Source organism: Myxocyprinus asiaticus, chromosome 11 (assembly GCF_019703515.2).
Source record: "Myxocyprinus asiaticus isolate MX2 ecotype Aquarium Trade chromosome 11, UBuf_Myxa_2, whole genome shotgun sequence".
Lineage (NCBI taxonomy): Eukaryota > Metazoa > Chordata > Actinopteri > Cypriniformes > Catostomidae > Myxocyprinus > Myxocyprinus asiaticus.
The window spans coordinates 34,177,138-34,195,980 of NC_059354.1; the positions used below are offsets into that span (position 1 = coordinate 34,177,138).

The window sequence follows — 18,843 nt, forward strand, 5'->3', positions numbered from 1 at the left end:
AAATTATATCGGGACATCCCTAACTTAAACACACCGGACAGAAAGCGTTGCAGTGTAATCGGATGAGCCGATTCCTTTGCCGGATTGAACGAGAAGGAGAAGTTTTTTTTGTCTTCTGAAAATATTATCAATGTTTCATCAGCTGAACTATCGCCACCAATTTAAACAACAGTACATCCCATTGAGGGGGCTGTAAGTCTATCCCTCTTAGCCTTGTTTTCATTCACGTCAAAAGTTAAATATGGTGCTACTCTGAATAAGGTCTATTGCTTTACTGTGTGTGCTTGACAGGACGAGAACTACCAGGGCATAGTGCAGTTTGCTGTGTCATTGGTGGATGCTCTGCTGTTCATCCATTACCTGGCAGTGGTGCTGCTGGAGATCCGGCATCTGCAGCCCTGCTTTTCTCTTTGTGTCGTGCGCTCCACTGATGGAGAGACCCACCACTACAACCTGGGATTACTGAGGTGCGCAGTGTGTGTACATGTGCAGCGGTGAAAAGCAGAAGTCAGTTTATTAGGTTGACTAAACAATAACATGGCTATGGCTGAGCTATTCCTCTGCTGAGAAATTACCAATATATGGTTTATGTATTGTAAAACTGTGTGTATGTGTGTATGCGCACTGTTTAATGCATTAATAATGAGCTGATGTTGGGCCAAGGGAAAGAGGACCATTAATCACTCCATTACAGACACTCCCTACTCTGCCCTCTCTGGCTGCCCCTCTCCCTTCCTCTCTCCTGCCCATAGCTTTCCTTTGTTCTTGCTCTCATTCTTTCATTGGCTGCACATTTATAATTCAGCCCTCACTTTTTAGTGCTGTTACTGTAGTCAAAAAGCATGACATCACTGGACACGCACACACACCAAGACACTTTTTTTTCTTTTCTTTTTAAAAGGTGAAGTATCATTTCTGATTCACAACCGGCACTTAAAAGAAAAAACAAAACGAAAAACAACTGTTTTTCAAAAAGTTTACACTTCCCCCATCTTCCACTGTTCACAAACAGATAGTCCTTTCCCCAAACTCACACCATTGGTTGAGCCAGTGTTGTTATATCTGAACCAGATGGCACAGAAATACACACTTTGTTTCTTTTGAAGTCAAGGGTTATTGCTGAAACATTAGAGACTCTAGAAAGAAGGCTAGGGTCTTGGCAGTGGGGTCTAAAAGTTTAAATTTAGCATGAAAAATAGAATCACAACACTGATTGGTCCAAATGTGTGTACACACCAGCACACACAACTTGGTCTCTGACTTGTTTGATTTTTGTTGATCAGCATATTTTTCTCGCTCTCTCTTTTGTGATGTAGCATACAGCGGGCAGCTCTGGTCATTCTTGAAAACTATTATAAGGATTTCTCAGTCCACAACCCTGCCCTACTGACAGCTGCTAAGTCCAGGGCAGCTAAACATCTGGCTGGCTTAAAGGTCTATGATGTAGATGGTGAGTTATATCTGCAAAGTCACTGTTTGACCAGACACTTAGGCTATGTTCAGACTGCAGGCAAATCTGATTTTTTCTCAAATCAGATCTTTTTAGGCAGACTGTCCGCACTATTAATTGCAAGTGATCAAATCAGATTTGCATGTTCAGACATAACCAACCTATCTGCTTGAGTTGCTTTGGTAACGACGTAGGCGTACCCACGTGACAATGCTTTCAAAACAGATGTGGGAAAAATGGAGGTGCATCATCTTGCTTTCCAAAAAAGCGCCCCGTCCAGTCGCGGTGCAGAACTCCTCCGTCACACAAGAAAAACACAGCGAAGGAGGAGACTGGTAAATATTGGCTGTGTCTTGTTTGGAAGGCTGCGTCATCCAGAGGTCGCATTTGTCGGCCGCATACGTCATCAAGGCTCGTTTCATAAAAGCCAGCAGGACACTTCGAATGCGACCTTCATATACGACCTTCTTTCACGGGAATTCGGAGGATGCATGAGGTGTATCCTTCGTGGACACTCACAACCCACAGTTCTTTGCTTCAACGGAAATGTCTAAGAAAAATAACACCAATTTGCCCGTAAATATGATGTTCAAACGTAAGGAATGTTAATTCCCAAGTTGGAGTACCTCAGTAGATGGGTGTAGAGTATATAATATGTATAATTATATTAATATATAATTTAAATAAAGTATTAGACTAAAAGTACACCTGTAAAATCTATTTTCTTTTCTCTTTACATCATTATAACTCTCCTAAAATTTACCTCATACATTCTCTTCTAAAGGGACTTTGTTCCCTTCTCACTCAAAGCGCTCGTGCTTGTTAAAGAGTGGCGTGCTGTCATAGCAACCATGTTTCGTTCCGTTTCCATTTGTCCTACGAAGGCTGTCTTGTTTAAACGAGGCTTGTTTAAAGGAGGACACTCGGTATACTGCAGCCTTTAAAGAACGTGTCCTACCTAGCCCGCAGCCTTCAAAACGAAACACAGCCATAGTGATGTTCTGTGCTGCAGTCACTGATTTTTGATGTCATCATTGTGTGTCACGTTAAGAGTAACACAAAAGACCATTTGAAATCCGATTTGAGCAGCCAGAGCGTCCGGACTGAGACGCATCTGAAAAAATCAGATTTCAATCGCATTTGAAACCACCTCCCGATGTGGTTTGAATCAGATTTGGAAAAATCAGATTTCATGTGGTTTTTGCTATCCAGACTATAAAAAACTCATCTGGATACAATCTGGATATGCAAAAAATCAGATTTTTAGTGGCAGTCTGAACAAGGCCTTATTCTCTTTTTTTAATTAATTTTTATTAATTTTTTTCAGTGTTGTCAGGGTGACATAACAAAGTGCATCATCATTTGGGAATGCCCATAGGAAAGAAAACTCACAAATGAGATTTCTTTAATAATATGTAATTTCTTGTTTATGTTGTGCTGGTCAATGAGCCATCTTGGTCTTATGCTGACACCTAGCGGTATAAATACAGCATCATGCAAAAGCAAAGGTTTTCAGTTATTTTCCAATTATTCTCCTGAGAAAAAGACTCTAGAAATGCCATGTGTCCCCAGACAATTTTCTAATGTTTCTTTTTTTATTATTATTGCTCAAAAGTTGCTCTTTCATAGTTCAGAATTCATAATGGACTTTATTTATCAACTTTGCCTCAGATGTTTCTTCTAAAATTCCTTAGGAGAAATAAAATTAAACACAAATGAGACAATTGACCCTTCTCTAAGCTCCGCCCCCCTTAGTTACGGTTGCTTGCTCTGACAAACTCTGCAGGACTCCCCATTGAAATGTTTTTTGGCAAAATATTATCATAAAAGGAATGGATAATATTTTTACGTGGGCTGGTATGAAGAGTGACATTGTAAAAGAAATTGTTAAATTACACAGTAATTTGATTAAAAACTGCGTAGACTGTGAATCAAAATCAAGGCAAACGATTATTACAATCACTTGAAGAGAAAAACTTCATTTAATAGCGATTACACACCTAATAACATTAGCGTAAGTGAACAGAGCTGTTTATAACGTCTCATAACACACTCATTTTGATGCTGTGAACTGTTTATTTAATATCACTTTTGCTATGACTTGAATCAATAGAGAATGTGAAGATAAGTCACGCCGTGTTGCGTGTTGGGACAGGGGCGCCATCTTGTGAGGATCACGCTCTGTTACCGATACCTTCTTACCTTTTGTTTTGTTTGGCTAAACAGTTGCTTAAATCGTTCAAATTTTGATGGAGAAGGGAAGAGATGAAGGGAAAAGAAAAAGGACCCTACTGGCAGAAATGTAATCTCAATGCCAAGCAACGGTATTTGGACAAACTAAGGATGACAAACAACAAAGATCCATATGACTTGGCAGCCCAAGACTGGATTACAGACCCCGATGCACTACCTCCACTCACATACCCGGACATTGTAAACTATCTCGTTTTTGGACTGAGTGCATACACTTTGCGTGAGTTTAAATGTTGCAAATCGCTAGGACAGAGAATAATAAGTTGCCCAAGTAATAATAATGTTGCATCACTGAGCATTTGTTGTGGTTTTACATTTTCCTGTTTTTCTGATTTCACCCATTGCTACACACACACACACACACACATATGTTTACACTTCACAGAACATCATAAGAAAGATAATGAGAGCTGATTTTTTAAGAAATATAAAAAATGAAAATATTGTACAATTTAGGTCAAAGTTAGAGACCACAGAACTCACCCGACTGAAAATGCAGAGAACACACTTTAATTGATGCAGGAATGTTGTTAAAATAATGTCTTTCCTTCTTACTGCAGCTAACCATACCATCCGGCATCCTCTCATCACCTAATCAACCTGCTTCCCTTCATGTTTTTTACACGTAGGAAAGGCGAAAAAACGTATTCCATTGTCCAGTTTTCTCCCTGAACGATGGTGTGACTTATTATGGCAGTTCTTGATGCAGCAGGAATTACCTACCATGGCGAAGTTTTTCAGAATCACGACAGAAAATCAAAACACTTGCCTCAAACTCACTAACAGAAAGGCAGCGGGATCCTCACAACTTGGCGCATAAAACAAAATGATGATGTCAGTTACCTAAAATTCAACATGGCATGAAGTCAACTTCACATTCTCTATACATACACTATATTGCCAAAAGTATTCACTCATCTGCCTTTAGACGCATATGAACTTAAGTGACATCCCATTCTTAATCCATAGGGTTTAATATGACGTCGGCCCACCCTTTGCAGCTATAACAGCTTCAACTCTTCTGGGAAGGCTTTCCACAAGGTTTAGGAGTGTGTTTATGGGACTTTTTGACCATTCTTCCTGAAGCGCATTTGTGAGGTCAGACACTGATGTTGGACGAGAAGGCCTGGCTCGCAGTCTTCGCTCTAATTCATCCCAAAGGTGCTCTATCGGGTTGAGGTCAGGACTCTGTGCAGGCCAGTCAAGTTCTTCCACACCAAACTCGCTCATCCATGTCTTTATGGACCTTGCTTTGTGCACTGGTGCGCAGTCATGTTGGAACAGGAAGGGGCCATCCCCAAACTGTTCCCACAAAGTTGGGAGCATGGAATTGTCCAAAATCTCTTGGTATGCTGAAGCATTCAGAGTTCCTTTCACTGGAACTAAGGGGCCAAGCCCAGCTCCTGAAAAACAACCCCACACCATAATCCCCCCTCCACCAAATTTCAGAGTTGGCACAATGCAGTCAGACAAGTACCGTTCTCCTGGCAACCGCCAAACCCAGACTCGTCCATCAGATTGCCAGATGGAGAAGCGTGATTCGTCACTCCAGAGAATGTGTCTCCACTGCTTTAGAGTCCAGTGGCGGCCTGCTTTACACCACTGCATCTGACGCTTTGCTTTGCACTTGGTGATGTATGGCTTGGTTGCAGCTGCTCGGCCATGGAAACCCATTCCATGAAGCTCTCTACGCACTGTTCTTGAGCTAATCTGAAGGCCACATGAACTTTGGAGGTCTGTAGCGATTGACTCTGCAGAAAGTTGGCGACCTCTGCGCACTATGCGCCTCAGCATCCGCTGACCCCGCTCTGTCATTTTACGTGGCCTACCACTTCGTGGCTGAGTTGCTGTCATTCCTAATCGCTTCCGTTTTGTTATAATACCACTGACAGTTGACTGTGGAATATTTAGTAGCGAGGAAATTTCACAACTGGACTTGTTGCACAGGTGGCATCCTATCACAGTACCACGCTGGAATTCACTGAGCTCCTGAGTGCGGCCCATTCTTTCACAAATGTTTGTAGAAGCAGTCTGCATGCCTAGGTGCTTCATTTTATACACCTGTGGCCATGGAAGTGATTGGAACACCTGAATTCAATTATTTGGATGGGTGAGCGAATACTTTTGGCAATATAGTGTACATAACAATTAATGTTCAAATAACGTTCAGTTGTTAGCTTTAATTTACCTTGGAGCAAATGTAGGTGTCGTTGCAGATGTTATATGTTCATTTGGGAATGAGGGCTGACACAGTTTAATCCATAACATGCTCTTCTCCAGATTTAATTAAAGATAAAAAAAATTAAAAAACAAAAAATAAAAAAACACTGCGTGTATCCTCTCTGGGTAACTCGTGTCACTATTACAAATGACCTGGCAACAACGTGTTTTACATTTTTTTTTTTATTATTTTGATAAAATCCCGCTTAAAAGTACTAAAACACACAATACTTCCAAAGGCTCTCATTAGAAAATAGCAAACGCATATCAGCGTAATGTCGGCCCGGCAACAGTTGCTTAGACAACATTGGTCAGAAGCACTTTTAAGGTGGGGGTTAGCAAAGGGTCAGTTGTTGATTGACAAAATGTTTAAGCTCATTGTAAATTCTCTGACTTTTGATGGCAAACTTGGCAAAATATGGTAAATATGAGCCCAGTTTGTTCCTCTTCTGGAACCTGAATTTTACTTTCTGTCTTATGTGGAGCAAAAAAAATGGGACTTGGCCTCAGTCACCATTTACTTTTGTAGAATGTTTTTTTCTTCTTCTTTTTCTTTAAAAGACAATGGAGACCGAGACTAAAATTCATCTTCTTTTTTATTTCACGGAAGAAAGGTAGGCCATAAGGGTTTGGAACAACATGATGGTGAGTAAATGATGACAGTATTTTCATTTTTGTGTGAACTATACCTTGAAGTCTCCAGACTGAAACAGCAACTTCTGAGCAAAAAATAAAAATACCCTCAAGCAGATTCCCTCTCGGTCTTCAAAAAAAAAAAAAAAAAAAAAACAGCTGATGACAAATTTTTTCCATGAGCACTTGACCATACACTAATAATATACTCCGATCAGCCACAACATTAAAACCATTTGCCTAAATTGTGTAGATCTGTTGACCTCTCTCATCAACAAGGCATTTCCATCCACAGAACTGCTGCTCACTGGATGTTTTTTGTTTCTGGCAACATTCGGAATAAATTCGAGAGATTGTTGTGCGTGAAAACGTCCAGCGAGGTGCAGTTCTGCAGATGGAAATGCCTTGTTGATGAGAGAGGTCAACAGGGAATGGCCAGACTGGTTCGAACTGACAAAGTCTACAGTAACTCAGATAACCGCTCTGTACAATTGTGGTGAGAAGAATAGCATCTCGGAATGCTATTCTGAGATGCGGGTTGGCGCTGTTTTGTCAGCATGAGGGGGACCTACACAATATTAGGCAGGTGGTTTTAATGTTGTGGCTGTTTTATATATATATATATATATATATATATATATATATATATATATATATATTAATCTTGTTACACTCTAATCTGCCTTGGAAAGTACTTTTCTGATGCAACAGAAACTTTGTAATGCAGCACTTTCGTACTACTGTCTCCTTTAGATGAATCGCTTATGTTGTATTATTACTCTTTTGTAAGTTGCTTTGGATAAAATATTTTAATATAACGTCAATTGTAAAAATCTCTGGATGATTGTACTTTTGGCTTTGTTCAACATGGAAATTAGATAAACTTATCACAACAAACACATGCAAACACACAAAGAAGCATAAACTTGTAATTCTTGTTTTTTTCTGCAGAATTTAAAGCCAAACTGAAAAGCTATCTTTTTGATTGTAAGTTCAGACTGTGGAATTCATTCAGAATCTCTTCACAAAGACACTGAACTGTAGGGTGTTCACAAGTCTTTTGCATGCAATTATTTTACACTGTGCACAAGGTCACTGAACCTCCTCCTAAATACATTTATGTCTGTTAGGATATGTTCACTGCAGTAAAATTTGTTTCACCTCTGCTGTTTTCTTCCACCCTGAATAGTTGTTTTATTTCTACTAATGGTCCTTGGTGTATGTGGTTGTATGTACATGTTTGTTGCCATTGTTGTTTTATTCTACATCTACCAATTAAGAGAGTGGTGGTCTCACAGTTTGTTGGTCTGCAGTATAGGTGATTTCTTATAGCTTAGCTCTTATTAGGTTTGGATTCAGTGCTGGGATAAAACAGTTAACAGACCTGCCTTGCTACTGCTGCCCTAATCATACATTATTAATCATATCTGTGGCCTGAATATGGATAAATATGCATAAATTATTCTGTTCACTCTATTACTATGCACAAAGAGCTAACATGAGTAGCAGATGATCACCATAAACGAATTCCTCATAACGGTGCACGTGGCTGCCGAAGGGCTTTTTGCAGTAGATATGACTTTCCTTAGCCTGATTTGAAATGATTTGTCAAAGTGAAAGTGATCTTTTTTTTCCTTGTTAAAAATTAATTTGTGAATTGATTGCTACGCCCAACCTTAAAGCACTACTGACAAATCCCATCATGGTTTCTCTTATCAGACAAACCATTGCTGTTTGAAGGCTCTCAAAAGCATAAAATCAAAGGGTCAAGGTTTAGCTAGTTAGCATGGCCTAGTTACCCGCTGCTGGTTGTTGCCATAACTATATGATCTGGATGTTGAAATCAACATATAAATCGCAAATATTATAGAATATTGTAATATAGTAGATGTTTTACCAGTGGGATTTTTTTTTTAGGGCTCGAAGATACTATGGCCTAAAGGTGCACAACACAACATAATTAGCAAAGCAAATTAAAGCTGAAAACACAATGGAAATAAACAACAGCACAACAAAATTAAGCCACAACACAACTGAAATCAGCCACATCACAATGAAATTAAGCACCAACACAACAGAAAAGCCATAGCACAACAAAAATAAGCAGCAACACAACAAAATTAAGCTACAATCCAACAAAAAAAGCCACAGCACAACAAAAATAAGCCACAACAAAATTAAGACACAACACAGCAAAAAAGCCACAATGAAAATAAGCCACAGCACAACAAAATTATGCAACAATACAGCAGAAATAAACCACAGCACAATTAAATTAAGCCATGACATGATAGAAAAGCCACAGTACAACAACAATTAGCCCCAACAAAACTAAATTTAGCCACAACTCAATGGAAACAAGCCACAACACAATAAAATTATGCCATAACACGACGGAAAAGCCACAGCACAACAAAATTAAGCCACAACATAACTGAAATCAGCCATATCACAATGAAATTAAGCAACAACACAACAGAAAAGCCGTAGCACAACAAAAATAAGCTTGAGCATTACAAAAATAAGCAGCAACACAACAAAATTAAGCTATAATCCAACAGAAAAGCCACAGCATAATGAAAATAAGCCTCGGCACAATGAAATTAAGCCAGAACACAATGGAAATAAGCCACAACACAATGAAATTAAGCCACAATACAACAGAAAAGTCACAGCACAACAAAAATAAACCATAACATAAAAAAATTAGGCCAAAACACAATGGAAATAAGCCACAACACAATGAAATTAGGCCACAGCACAACAAAAAAGCCACAGCACAACAAAAATAAGCCACAACAAAATTAAGACACAAGACAGCAAAAAAGCCATATTACAATGAAAATAAGCCACAGCACAACAAAATTATGCAACAATACAGCAGAAATAAACCACAGCACAATTAAATTAAGCCATGACATGATGGAAAAGCCATAGTACAACAAAAATAAGCCACACCAAAACTACATTTAGCCACAACTCAACAGAAACAAGCCACAACACAATAAAATTAAGCCATAACACGACAGAAAAGACACAGCACAACAAAAATAAGCCACAACACAACAAAATTAGGCCACAACACAGCGGAAATGAACCACAACACAATAGAAAAGCCACAGCACAACAAAAATAAACACTATAAAAATAAGCCGCAACACAACAAAATTAAGGCACAATTCAATGGAAAAGCCACAGTATAATGAAAATAAGCATCAGCACAATGAAATTAAGCCACAACACAATGATATTAGGCTAAGCCACAACACAACAGAAAAGCCACAGCACAATGAAAAGAAACCACAACATAAAACAATTAGGCCATAGTACAGTGGAAATAAATCACAACACAGCAGAATTTTTGAGGGGGGTAAAACTTTCAGCTGTAACTGTCCCTTAATGCTAATCTTTATCATGCCAGGTGCTGGTAGTGAGGCTGCAACTGCTCAGTCTCGTGCTAAAATTGCTGCTGCTGCCCGGCACAGAGACACCAGCCACAACGAGCTGTACTATGAGGAAGCAGAGCATGAGAGAAGAGTCCGGAAACGCAGGGCACGGTAGGATCAGTACAGATAGTGAGAGAGTTTGTAAGATGTTTTATTCAGCAGGCAATATACCACAATGTCTCTGTCTAGACTGGTGGTGGCAGTAGAGGAGGCATTCACACATGTTAGACGGCTGCAGGAGGAGGAGAAAAAGAAACCGCCGGGAGATGAGATGGATCCTCGTGAGGCAGCACAGGCCATCTTCCCATCCATGGCACGAGCATTGCAGAAATATCTACGCACCACCCGACAGCAGCACTGCCATAGCATGGACAGCATTCAGGCCCACCTTGCACTCTGCATCACAAACAACATGACCCCAAAGGTGGGACACAAACATACTTTCTCTCTGTTTCGCACACGGACAATTGTAGTCTTCTTGACTACCATTGTCTGCATTACCAAAAATTATCCTTAAATGTAGATACTAACCGATTCAAACACTTAGAAGCTGTTGATTTACCCCCCACAATTTTCTTCAGTTACTTAATCTTCAACCACAGCCTCCATTCAAACTTTGTTTTAACTGAAGCATCAAGTGTGCTGTCTATTTTAGGCTTATAAAATACTTTTTAAGAAAATTACCTTTAACGTTTAAAAAATATCCTTTTGATGAGGCCATGTACACAAACTGCAAAGTTTTGGGAGTGACAACCACATTTTAATGGAGGAGTGAATCTCTTAAATCATAAGGCTCTGGGTTGCACCAGCTGTGCATAAGGTCTCACTTAAAAGGGGACTTAAAATTCAAACTAAGGGCGTAGTAACTACTAGTTTGTTTGAAACAAAGCCAGTGCTTAATTTAGTTGCACCACCAGTTCTTAAAGGGATATTCCAGCTTCAATACAAGTTAAGCTCATTCGACAGCATTTGTGGCGTAATATTGATTACCACAAAAATTCATTTAGACTCGACCCTCCTTTTCTTTAAATAAAAGCAAAAAATTGGGTGACAGTGAGGCACTTACAATGGAAGTGAATGTGGCCAATTTTTTAATGTTAAAATACTCGCTATTTCAAAAGTTTAGCAACAAGACATAAACAGTATGTGTGTAAACATGATTTTAGTGTAATAAAATCACTAACTACCCTTTTCTGTGTAAATGTATAGCCAATTTGACAACTTTTTTGCCATGACGATGTCAACAAATCCTAAAATGACTAAAAATTTCCTTTTCAACAACTTTACAGCTCAAACAATACAAAAACAAACAAACAAAAGTTTTAACAGAAGAATTAATGTAAGTGCTTTTATAAAATTACAGGCTTCACATTTCTGCCTTTAAACCCTCCAGAAACTGGCCACATTCACTTCCATTGTAAGTGCCTCACTGTAACCTCAATTTTTGCTTTTTGTAAAGAAAAGTCAAAAAAAATGTCATGGTAATCAACATTATGCTACAAATGCTTTCGATTGAGCTTAACTTTTATTGAACCAGGAATATTCCTTTAAGGCAAGACTTATAAAGACCATGAAATAATGTGTAGTTGCATAGAGTGACATTTACCTTTATTGATCCAACAAGCAGCCTTCAAATTTGTTAACAGTGTTGAAAAAGTGTTGAAAACCTGTAATTTTTTTGTCTCACGTAATTGTCACGATACGTAAATAAATCAGTAAATACAATAAATTGTATATTAAAATATATCAACAATAGTATTCAGCAACTGTATCTTAAATTAATAAGGGGCAATAAATAAATACTTATACAACAGACTGGAAAAATTGGGATGCATTCATTTTAATATCAAATATATTTTGTCAACATCAACATATATGTCTAAAGGTTTGAAGTCTGTCCTGCCAAGCATGAGCACATTGATGTCATTCAATCAGTTTGATTTTTTTCCCCAACCATTACTCCTGGTTGGAGGCCTCCTAAAATATTTAGTTTATATGAAGGGTTATGTTCAAGGGTTAAGATTAATGATACAACACTCAAATGTTTAGTAGTACGTAAATTGTGACTTAGTGTCTATTCACGCTATACTGTAACTTGTCTATGTTGTAACTTACCCATGCAACCTGCCCTAGGAGTCTTAAAGATATAAACAAGAAACATGGACTCCAACATTTTATCCCATGTGGTGTAGTTTTGCTGTTTTGTGCTATTTTTTTTTTTTACTAAACAGAGCTGCCGCCATTTGTGCTGTGGCTTTTTTAAAATGTGCTCTCACTCTGGACCGAAAGCTGGTTGGAAACCCTATAGCACACTGAGACAGATTTATATCAAAATTTGAGTCAAGATACTCTATCAATGTGATTTGATTCCACTGCTCCTGGAGCCTAGGAATTTAGCTTAGGTGAACTTTAAATTAACAGTTACAATTTACAAACTACTAAATATTAGTATGTTGCACCATTAAACTTAGTTAAAATGTAATCCCATGTATAAGCTACTGGTAAATGTTTATGGAAGCCTCTGATCAGGAATAATGGTTGAAATAAAATTGATTTGTTGGGGACCCCTGCTAGCCGATTGACTGCATCAATTCAGAATGAAGAGATGCCCACAGAACTATTCAGGTTTTACAATTAATATGTTTCCCGTTCTTGTGAATCCGAGTGCGATTGTTGTGCGATTTTGCTAACAGATATTTGTGAACAGATCTGTGTGCCATTGTTTCCTGCCAGGCATTTCTAGAGAGCTATCTGGTCGCTGGGCCCACACTGCAGTATGGGAGAGAGTGCTTGCAGGCTAGGCAGTGGACGTTGGTCAGCGAGGCATCTGTCACCAGTCCTCTCCGTCATGGCACTGAGTTCCAGCTCAAATCTTATGACTTCAGCTTGGTGGTCACCAGCAAAGCTATCCCTCATGTCAAACTCAGCGAGGAGTTCGTCCACCCCAAGTCCCACAAGTTCGTACTGCAACTGCAGTCCGAGACCTCCGTCTGATGGATTACATTTTTCTTTGTCGATTTTGTTTTCTACACATGTAAATTTTGGACTAGTACTATTTTGTTTTAAATTCTTTTTCACGATTTATAAATGGCATTTTACATACTGGATGTATTTTGATACAATATTTGTTATGGCCATGAACAGATAATAATAATAAAAAAAAACTATGTATTGCATTACCTAGTGCTGGCAGGTGTGATTGTGCATTTGTGCTGTTTGTTTGTATGTTACACTGTGCAAAGAGCAAATGCAAATTACATCATGTGATTAGCAACAGACTGAGACATTATGGGCAGAGTTTTGTTTTTTGCAGGTAGATATTATTTAGAATATGTGTGTGTGTGTGCTTGTGTGTGTGTGTGTGCATAATTGAGAAAGCAACAAAACATGTTTATTAAAAACAAGCCCATTAATGCTGCCTAAAGCTTGACATTTCTTTGTTAATGAAAGCACAAAAGAGAATAACAACATGTCATGCCTTTTTTCTACTGTTCTAAAATTCTCAAAGGATAATGTACATTTTCTTTTGCATATAAAAAAGGAAGATTGTGTTGTATTAGATTTTCCTACATTGTCCAGGTGTTACAGCATACATTTTCCCCATTACTCATAAACAGTTCGTCGTATTTGAATACTGCTCATGAAATCCAATGCATTCTGTTTGGTAGGAGTTTAATTTATTGACTAAGCATACAAAACTCTGCTGTAACAAATTAAAAGCCACAAACAAATGTCTTGCAACTATTACTTATCAGTGTTATATTCATGAATTCTTAAATTTGAAATGTAAGACAAATTAACCTTTAGTTTAATTTGAGTTTTAAAATGGCAAAATTTCCTACAGAACAGAACAACAGAAATGTCAATACTTTGCTTCATTGTGTCAATGGAATGCAAAGACTTGGGATGGCCTCACCAGAAATAAAAATATTTGGGCGATTTATGTGGGTTTTATTATTATTATTATTATTATTATTATTATTATTATTTAATTTTTTGCTGGTGGAATCAATTGTGTAAATGTTTGCTAACCTAACACTTGAAAATCTCAATCAGGAAATTCTGTGGCAATTTCTTGATTGTAAAACACTGGATGTTGGACGAAAACATGTTGTATCCATTGTTCATCAAGAACTTATGTTTTGTGGCAGATTCTTAGTAAATTTTAAACTGTAATTTTTTTTGTTTACTGATTCAGAGCCATTCCCCCATGTATGTGTATATATTATATATATAGAATATTTCATATGCTGTACTGTATGTATATATTTCATTTATTAGTGTATGTAGTTCACAATCACTTTGTGTACAACCAGGCATTTACTTGTGTTTATATAATGCTATAATTTTGATTTTCCTTATTACTGTAATCACCATAATTTCATTCAATTTGGCCTGTTGAATCCCCCTGAAATGAATTGTCTAGATTTGTCTAAACCATTCATAATGAGGATTTTTTGTGAGACAAAGGACATTGCAGCACGGAATTTATTGTCATTGGAAAATTGAAGTTAAACGCATGCTGTTTTTAGATGACTGTTTGGTTTCTGAACTAGAGCTAAGGTCAATTCTAAAGTACAGCCATCTTTTTTATAAATAGTTAACAAAAAAATCTAAAGCACAAATTATCATAAAGTGTCCACAATGTTTTTATTTATTGTTTTCTATATTATCCTGTAACAAGTTGGACATTCTCTTTTTCTGAAGGACCAATCACACGCATAATGTCCTGTCAAGTGAAATATATTGTGTGATAAATATAGATTTGTTGGTTTGAGTTCTCTTTTCAGCAATCCAAAAGTCTCCCATCTACTCTCTTATTTAACATGCTTAACATGTAATAAGTTTATATTGGGTGCCCAATGTGTTCCAGAGCAAAAACCAAGTCATGAAGTTTCTACAGACTTCTAAAACACTAGCAACAAATTACTTGTTTGATACAATGTGGCCTCCATTAGCATCTAACAGAATGGTTTGGAGTTTCCAGCCTATGTGGGTACTAAGTCAAAAAGGTGGACAAAAACCAACTGGCCATTCAACAAAAGCTTCAGAATTCCTGAGCAGAGGTACATCTGGTTTCTATATGGGAATTAGACAGAATGCATTCTTAAGTAAAATGTTAATGACACTCCTCTGTGGAGTTTACCATTCTCCTCTGCATTAGAATGACCAGAAGCACAAAATCGATGGCAAGTATCTGAAAGCTGAAATACAACCAACTGGCCCCATCAAAATCTATTGAACTTGAGGCCTACAGAAAATCTGTGGGGAGAACAAAAGATTGGAGTTTACAGATGCTCCTCATCCAATTTGACAGAGCTTTAAGGACATCTTCAAAGTGAACTAAGAAACTGACCCAAACCAGGTAAAGGGTTGACTCGTACTCAAGAAAACTCACTGAAAAAAAAAGTGTTGAATTATGGCCCTGAATACTTATTAATTAATTTGTCATGAATTTGTTAGCAGTGCATGTTGTAAATACTACACATGCACACTCACACTGTAATGAGGCAGAGGTGGAATGAGGATCTAAATGCAACTTTTAATGGAAACCAAAAATAAACAAAGTAACTCAGAATAGAATGAAACAAAAACACGGGAAACCAAGCACAGAACATGACAACACATGTGAAGACTGACAAAGAAACCAGGGGAAACAAGGGCTTAAATACACATGGACAAACAAGGAAATGAGGAACACCTGGGGAAAACAATCGGGAAAACCAATCATTAAATGAAACTACAAAAGGACTACAAACTAACAGGAACTAAACAAGAATTTCAACATAAGTCAATACAAAAACAGGGAATATGTGACAGAGCCCCCCTTTTAAGGAGCGGATTCCAGATGCTCCAAAAAACAAACTGTCCATGGAGTGTGGGGGAAAACAGGTAGTTCAAGGGGGCACAAGGGTTAAACAGGCAGTTCAAGGGGGCACAAGGGGAGCAGAGGAACAAGGCAAAGTCAGGGAGGTTTGAAACCAAGGCAGAGCTGGAGGGATGGAGAGCCAGAGCGACACTGCAGGCTTGGAGGACCAAGTAGACCAGAGCAGATCAGGCGGGCGGCCTGGAGGCCAGGGAGACCAAAGCAGATCAGGCGGACAGCCAGGAGACCAGATCAAGCAGACGGCCAGGAGACCAGATCAGGCGGACGGCCAGGAGACCAAGGAGACCAGAGCAGATCAGGCGGATGGCCAGGAGACCAAGGAGATGACCTCAAGGTGGGGACTGGGTCAGGAGTCCTGGGAGGTAGCCGCAGGACCGAGACAGGGTCAGGAGGCCTTGGAGGCCGAGACAGGGTCAGGAGGCGGAGCCGCTGTAGGAGGAGTCTCTGGGGGAACGGGTGGAGCCACTGGCTCTGGACGGACGAGGCTGGCAACGCTGGCTCTGGGATGGACGAGGCTGGCAATGCTGGCTCTGGGACGGACGAGGCTTCTAGCTCATTGGCCATGACAGGCGTGGGTGTGGGCTCCTTGGCCGTGGCAGGCGTGGGCGCGTTGGCCGTGGCAGGTGTGGCCGTTGGCCGTGGCAGGCGTGAGTACTGACAAGTTGTGAGGAAGGGTCTTCGTGACCCTACGCACCGACATAAGTGGTGGATAATTTAACTTGGAAACAAGGGCCATGGGAGGCTGGGTTGTGGTATGGCGTGGAGTAGACTTAAACTTGGTGGTGACATGGCATGGAGCAGACTCAGGCATAGCTGTGGCATGGCGTGGAGCAGGCTGAGGTTTGGCTGAGATATGGTATGGAGCAGGCTGAGGCATTGCTGTGACATGACATGGAATAGGCTGAGGTGTGGAAGACTCGGAAACCGGAACCGGGGTTGAGAGAGGAGGTTCCTCTGAAGCAAATGTCTCTAAAATTAACTCTACATATTCCTCCCATGTGTAATCATCGGTCTCCGGCAATTCCCTCCACTTGTGAGCTAGGAGACTGATCTGAGACAAGGACTTCAAGTGGGAATCGGTAAATCCCATGTATCTGGCAACGGTGCTAAACAGACGAGAATATTCTCTAATTGGTACGTTTGCTCGGCTCAAAGCACGCTGCTAGATCCATTTTGGATGGTCAGTCTTTCTGTGACGAGGCAGACATGGAATGAGGATCTAAATGCAGCTTTTAATGGAAACCAAAAATAAACAAAGTAACTCAGACTAGAATGAAACAAAAACACGGGAAACCAAGCACAGAACATGACAACACATGTGAAGACTGAAAAAGAAACCAGGGGAAACAAGGGCTTAAATACACATTTAATTATAATTTAATTATAATTATATTTATTTATCACACATTTGCACATATACAGTGAAATTCTTTTTTTCACATATCCCAGCTAAGCTGGGGTCAGAGTGCAGGGTCAGCCATGATATGGCGCCCCTGGAGCAGATAGGGTCAAGGGCCTTGCTCAAGGGCCCAACAGTGGCAACTTGGCAGTGCTGGGGCTTGAACCCCTGACCTTCTGATCAGTAACCCATAGCCTTAGCTGCTGAGCCACCACTGCCCCTAATAAATGGGCAAGCAAGGAAACAAGGAACACCTGGGGAAAACAATCAGGGGAAAACCAATCATAAAATGAAACTACAAAAGGACTACAAACTAACAGGAAACAGGAACTAAACAAGAATTTCAACATAAAAGTCAATACAAAAACAGGGAATATGTGACACACACACAAAATAAAACGTCATGGTTACTTATGTAACCTTCCGTTCCCTGATGGAGGGAACGAGACGTTGTGTTGATGTAGTGACACTAGGGGTCACTCTTGGGAGCCCGAGACACCTCTGGTCTTTGATAAAAGGCCAATGAAAATTGGAGAGTGGTATTTGCATGCCACTCCCCCGGACATACGGGTATAAAAGGAGCTGGTATGCAACCACTCATTCAGGTTTTATGCTGAGGAGCCGAGACAAGGTCCGGCCAAGGTCCGGTAGTTCAGCGTTTTCGCAGGAGGGACACAATGTCTCGTTCCCTCCATCAGGGAACGGAGGTTACACAAGTAACCATGATGTTCCCTATCTGTCACTCACTCGACATTGTGTCGATGTAGTGACACTAGTGGTCCCTATATGAAATGCCACAACTGGCTGAACTGTGTTACGTGAACTGGCGGTGTGTGATGGGCAGACCACTGTGTGCCTCGTAGCCAGCACACCAGGTCGACACGTAACCTCCCCCAACATAGTTATGAGTGTCAAACGGGCCTTTGGGGACAAGTCAACTACCCAAAAGATAGAGACAGGCTAACCCAGTTGTGGCCTCTTTTCCCCTTCTTTTTTCCACTCCCTAAAAAACAAGGGGGATTATCCGACCGGGCCGCCAGGTCTAGTTGGGGGGGTGTCCCTCCCAAGGGAAGGACACCGCGGAGACCACACCTCGCCCAAAGAGGGGGAGGGGTGGGATATTAAAGTGGAAAAATACGTCACATGGTCTTGACGACCAAGTGGAGTGTCTCAAGGTAGATCCTACCCAATGGGGGAGGAGTTACTACAAACATGGAGACTGGGGCAGAGGGGCTCTGCCCAAAGAAGACGCAGTTTGGCAACAGGGAAACAAATTAGCGGAATATATACATCGCATGGGGTTTTACCTTACAGGGAACCACCACATGCAGAGCACCTACCCCAGAACAGGGCTCTTAGTTAGCATGTGTACTGGTCCGGCAGCGAGTCTCTCCAAAAACTCGACTGCCACAGGGCTCGGAGGAAGTCAACCAGGGAACATAGTTTGTGAACACTACTGTGAATTAATGGCGCACGTCTTCAGCTCAAAAGAGGTGGAAGGCACTATGTGCAAGCGATACACCCAGCCAGCTATCCCGGGCTTATCCGCTTGTAT

General features: G+C 40.1%; 1 protein-coding gene across 3 annotated transcripts in view; it reads left to right on the top strand.

Moving 5' to 3' along the window:
* Positions 1 to 14,764, top strand: part of LOC127447962 (vang-like protein 1) — a 58,376-nt gene extending 43,612 nt beyond the window's left edge. For all 3 annotated transcript variants that reach the window (XM_051710227.1, XM_051710228.1, XM_051710229.1), the window contains 5 exons: positions 292 to 467; positions 1,317 to 1,450; positions 9,978 to 10,113; positions 10,192 to 10,426; positions 12,736 to 14,764. In XM_051710227.1, the coding sequence (XP_051566187.1) occupies positions 292 to 467; positions 1,317 to 1,450; positions 9,978 to 10,113; positions 10,192 to 10,426; positions 12,736 to 12,996 (942 nt within the window). In that variant the 3' untranslated portion in view covers positions 12,997 to 14,764. The remainder of the gene's footprint in view (positions 1 to 291; positions 468 to 1,316; positions 1,451 to 9,977; positions 10,114 to 10,191; positions 10,427 to 12,735) is intronic.
* The last annotated feature ends 4,079 nt before the right edge of the window (positions 14,765 to 18,843 follow it).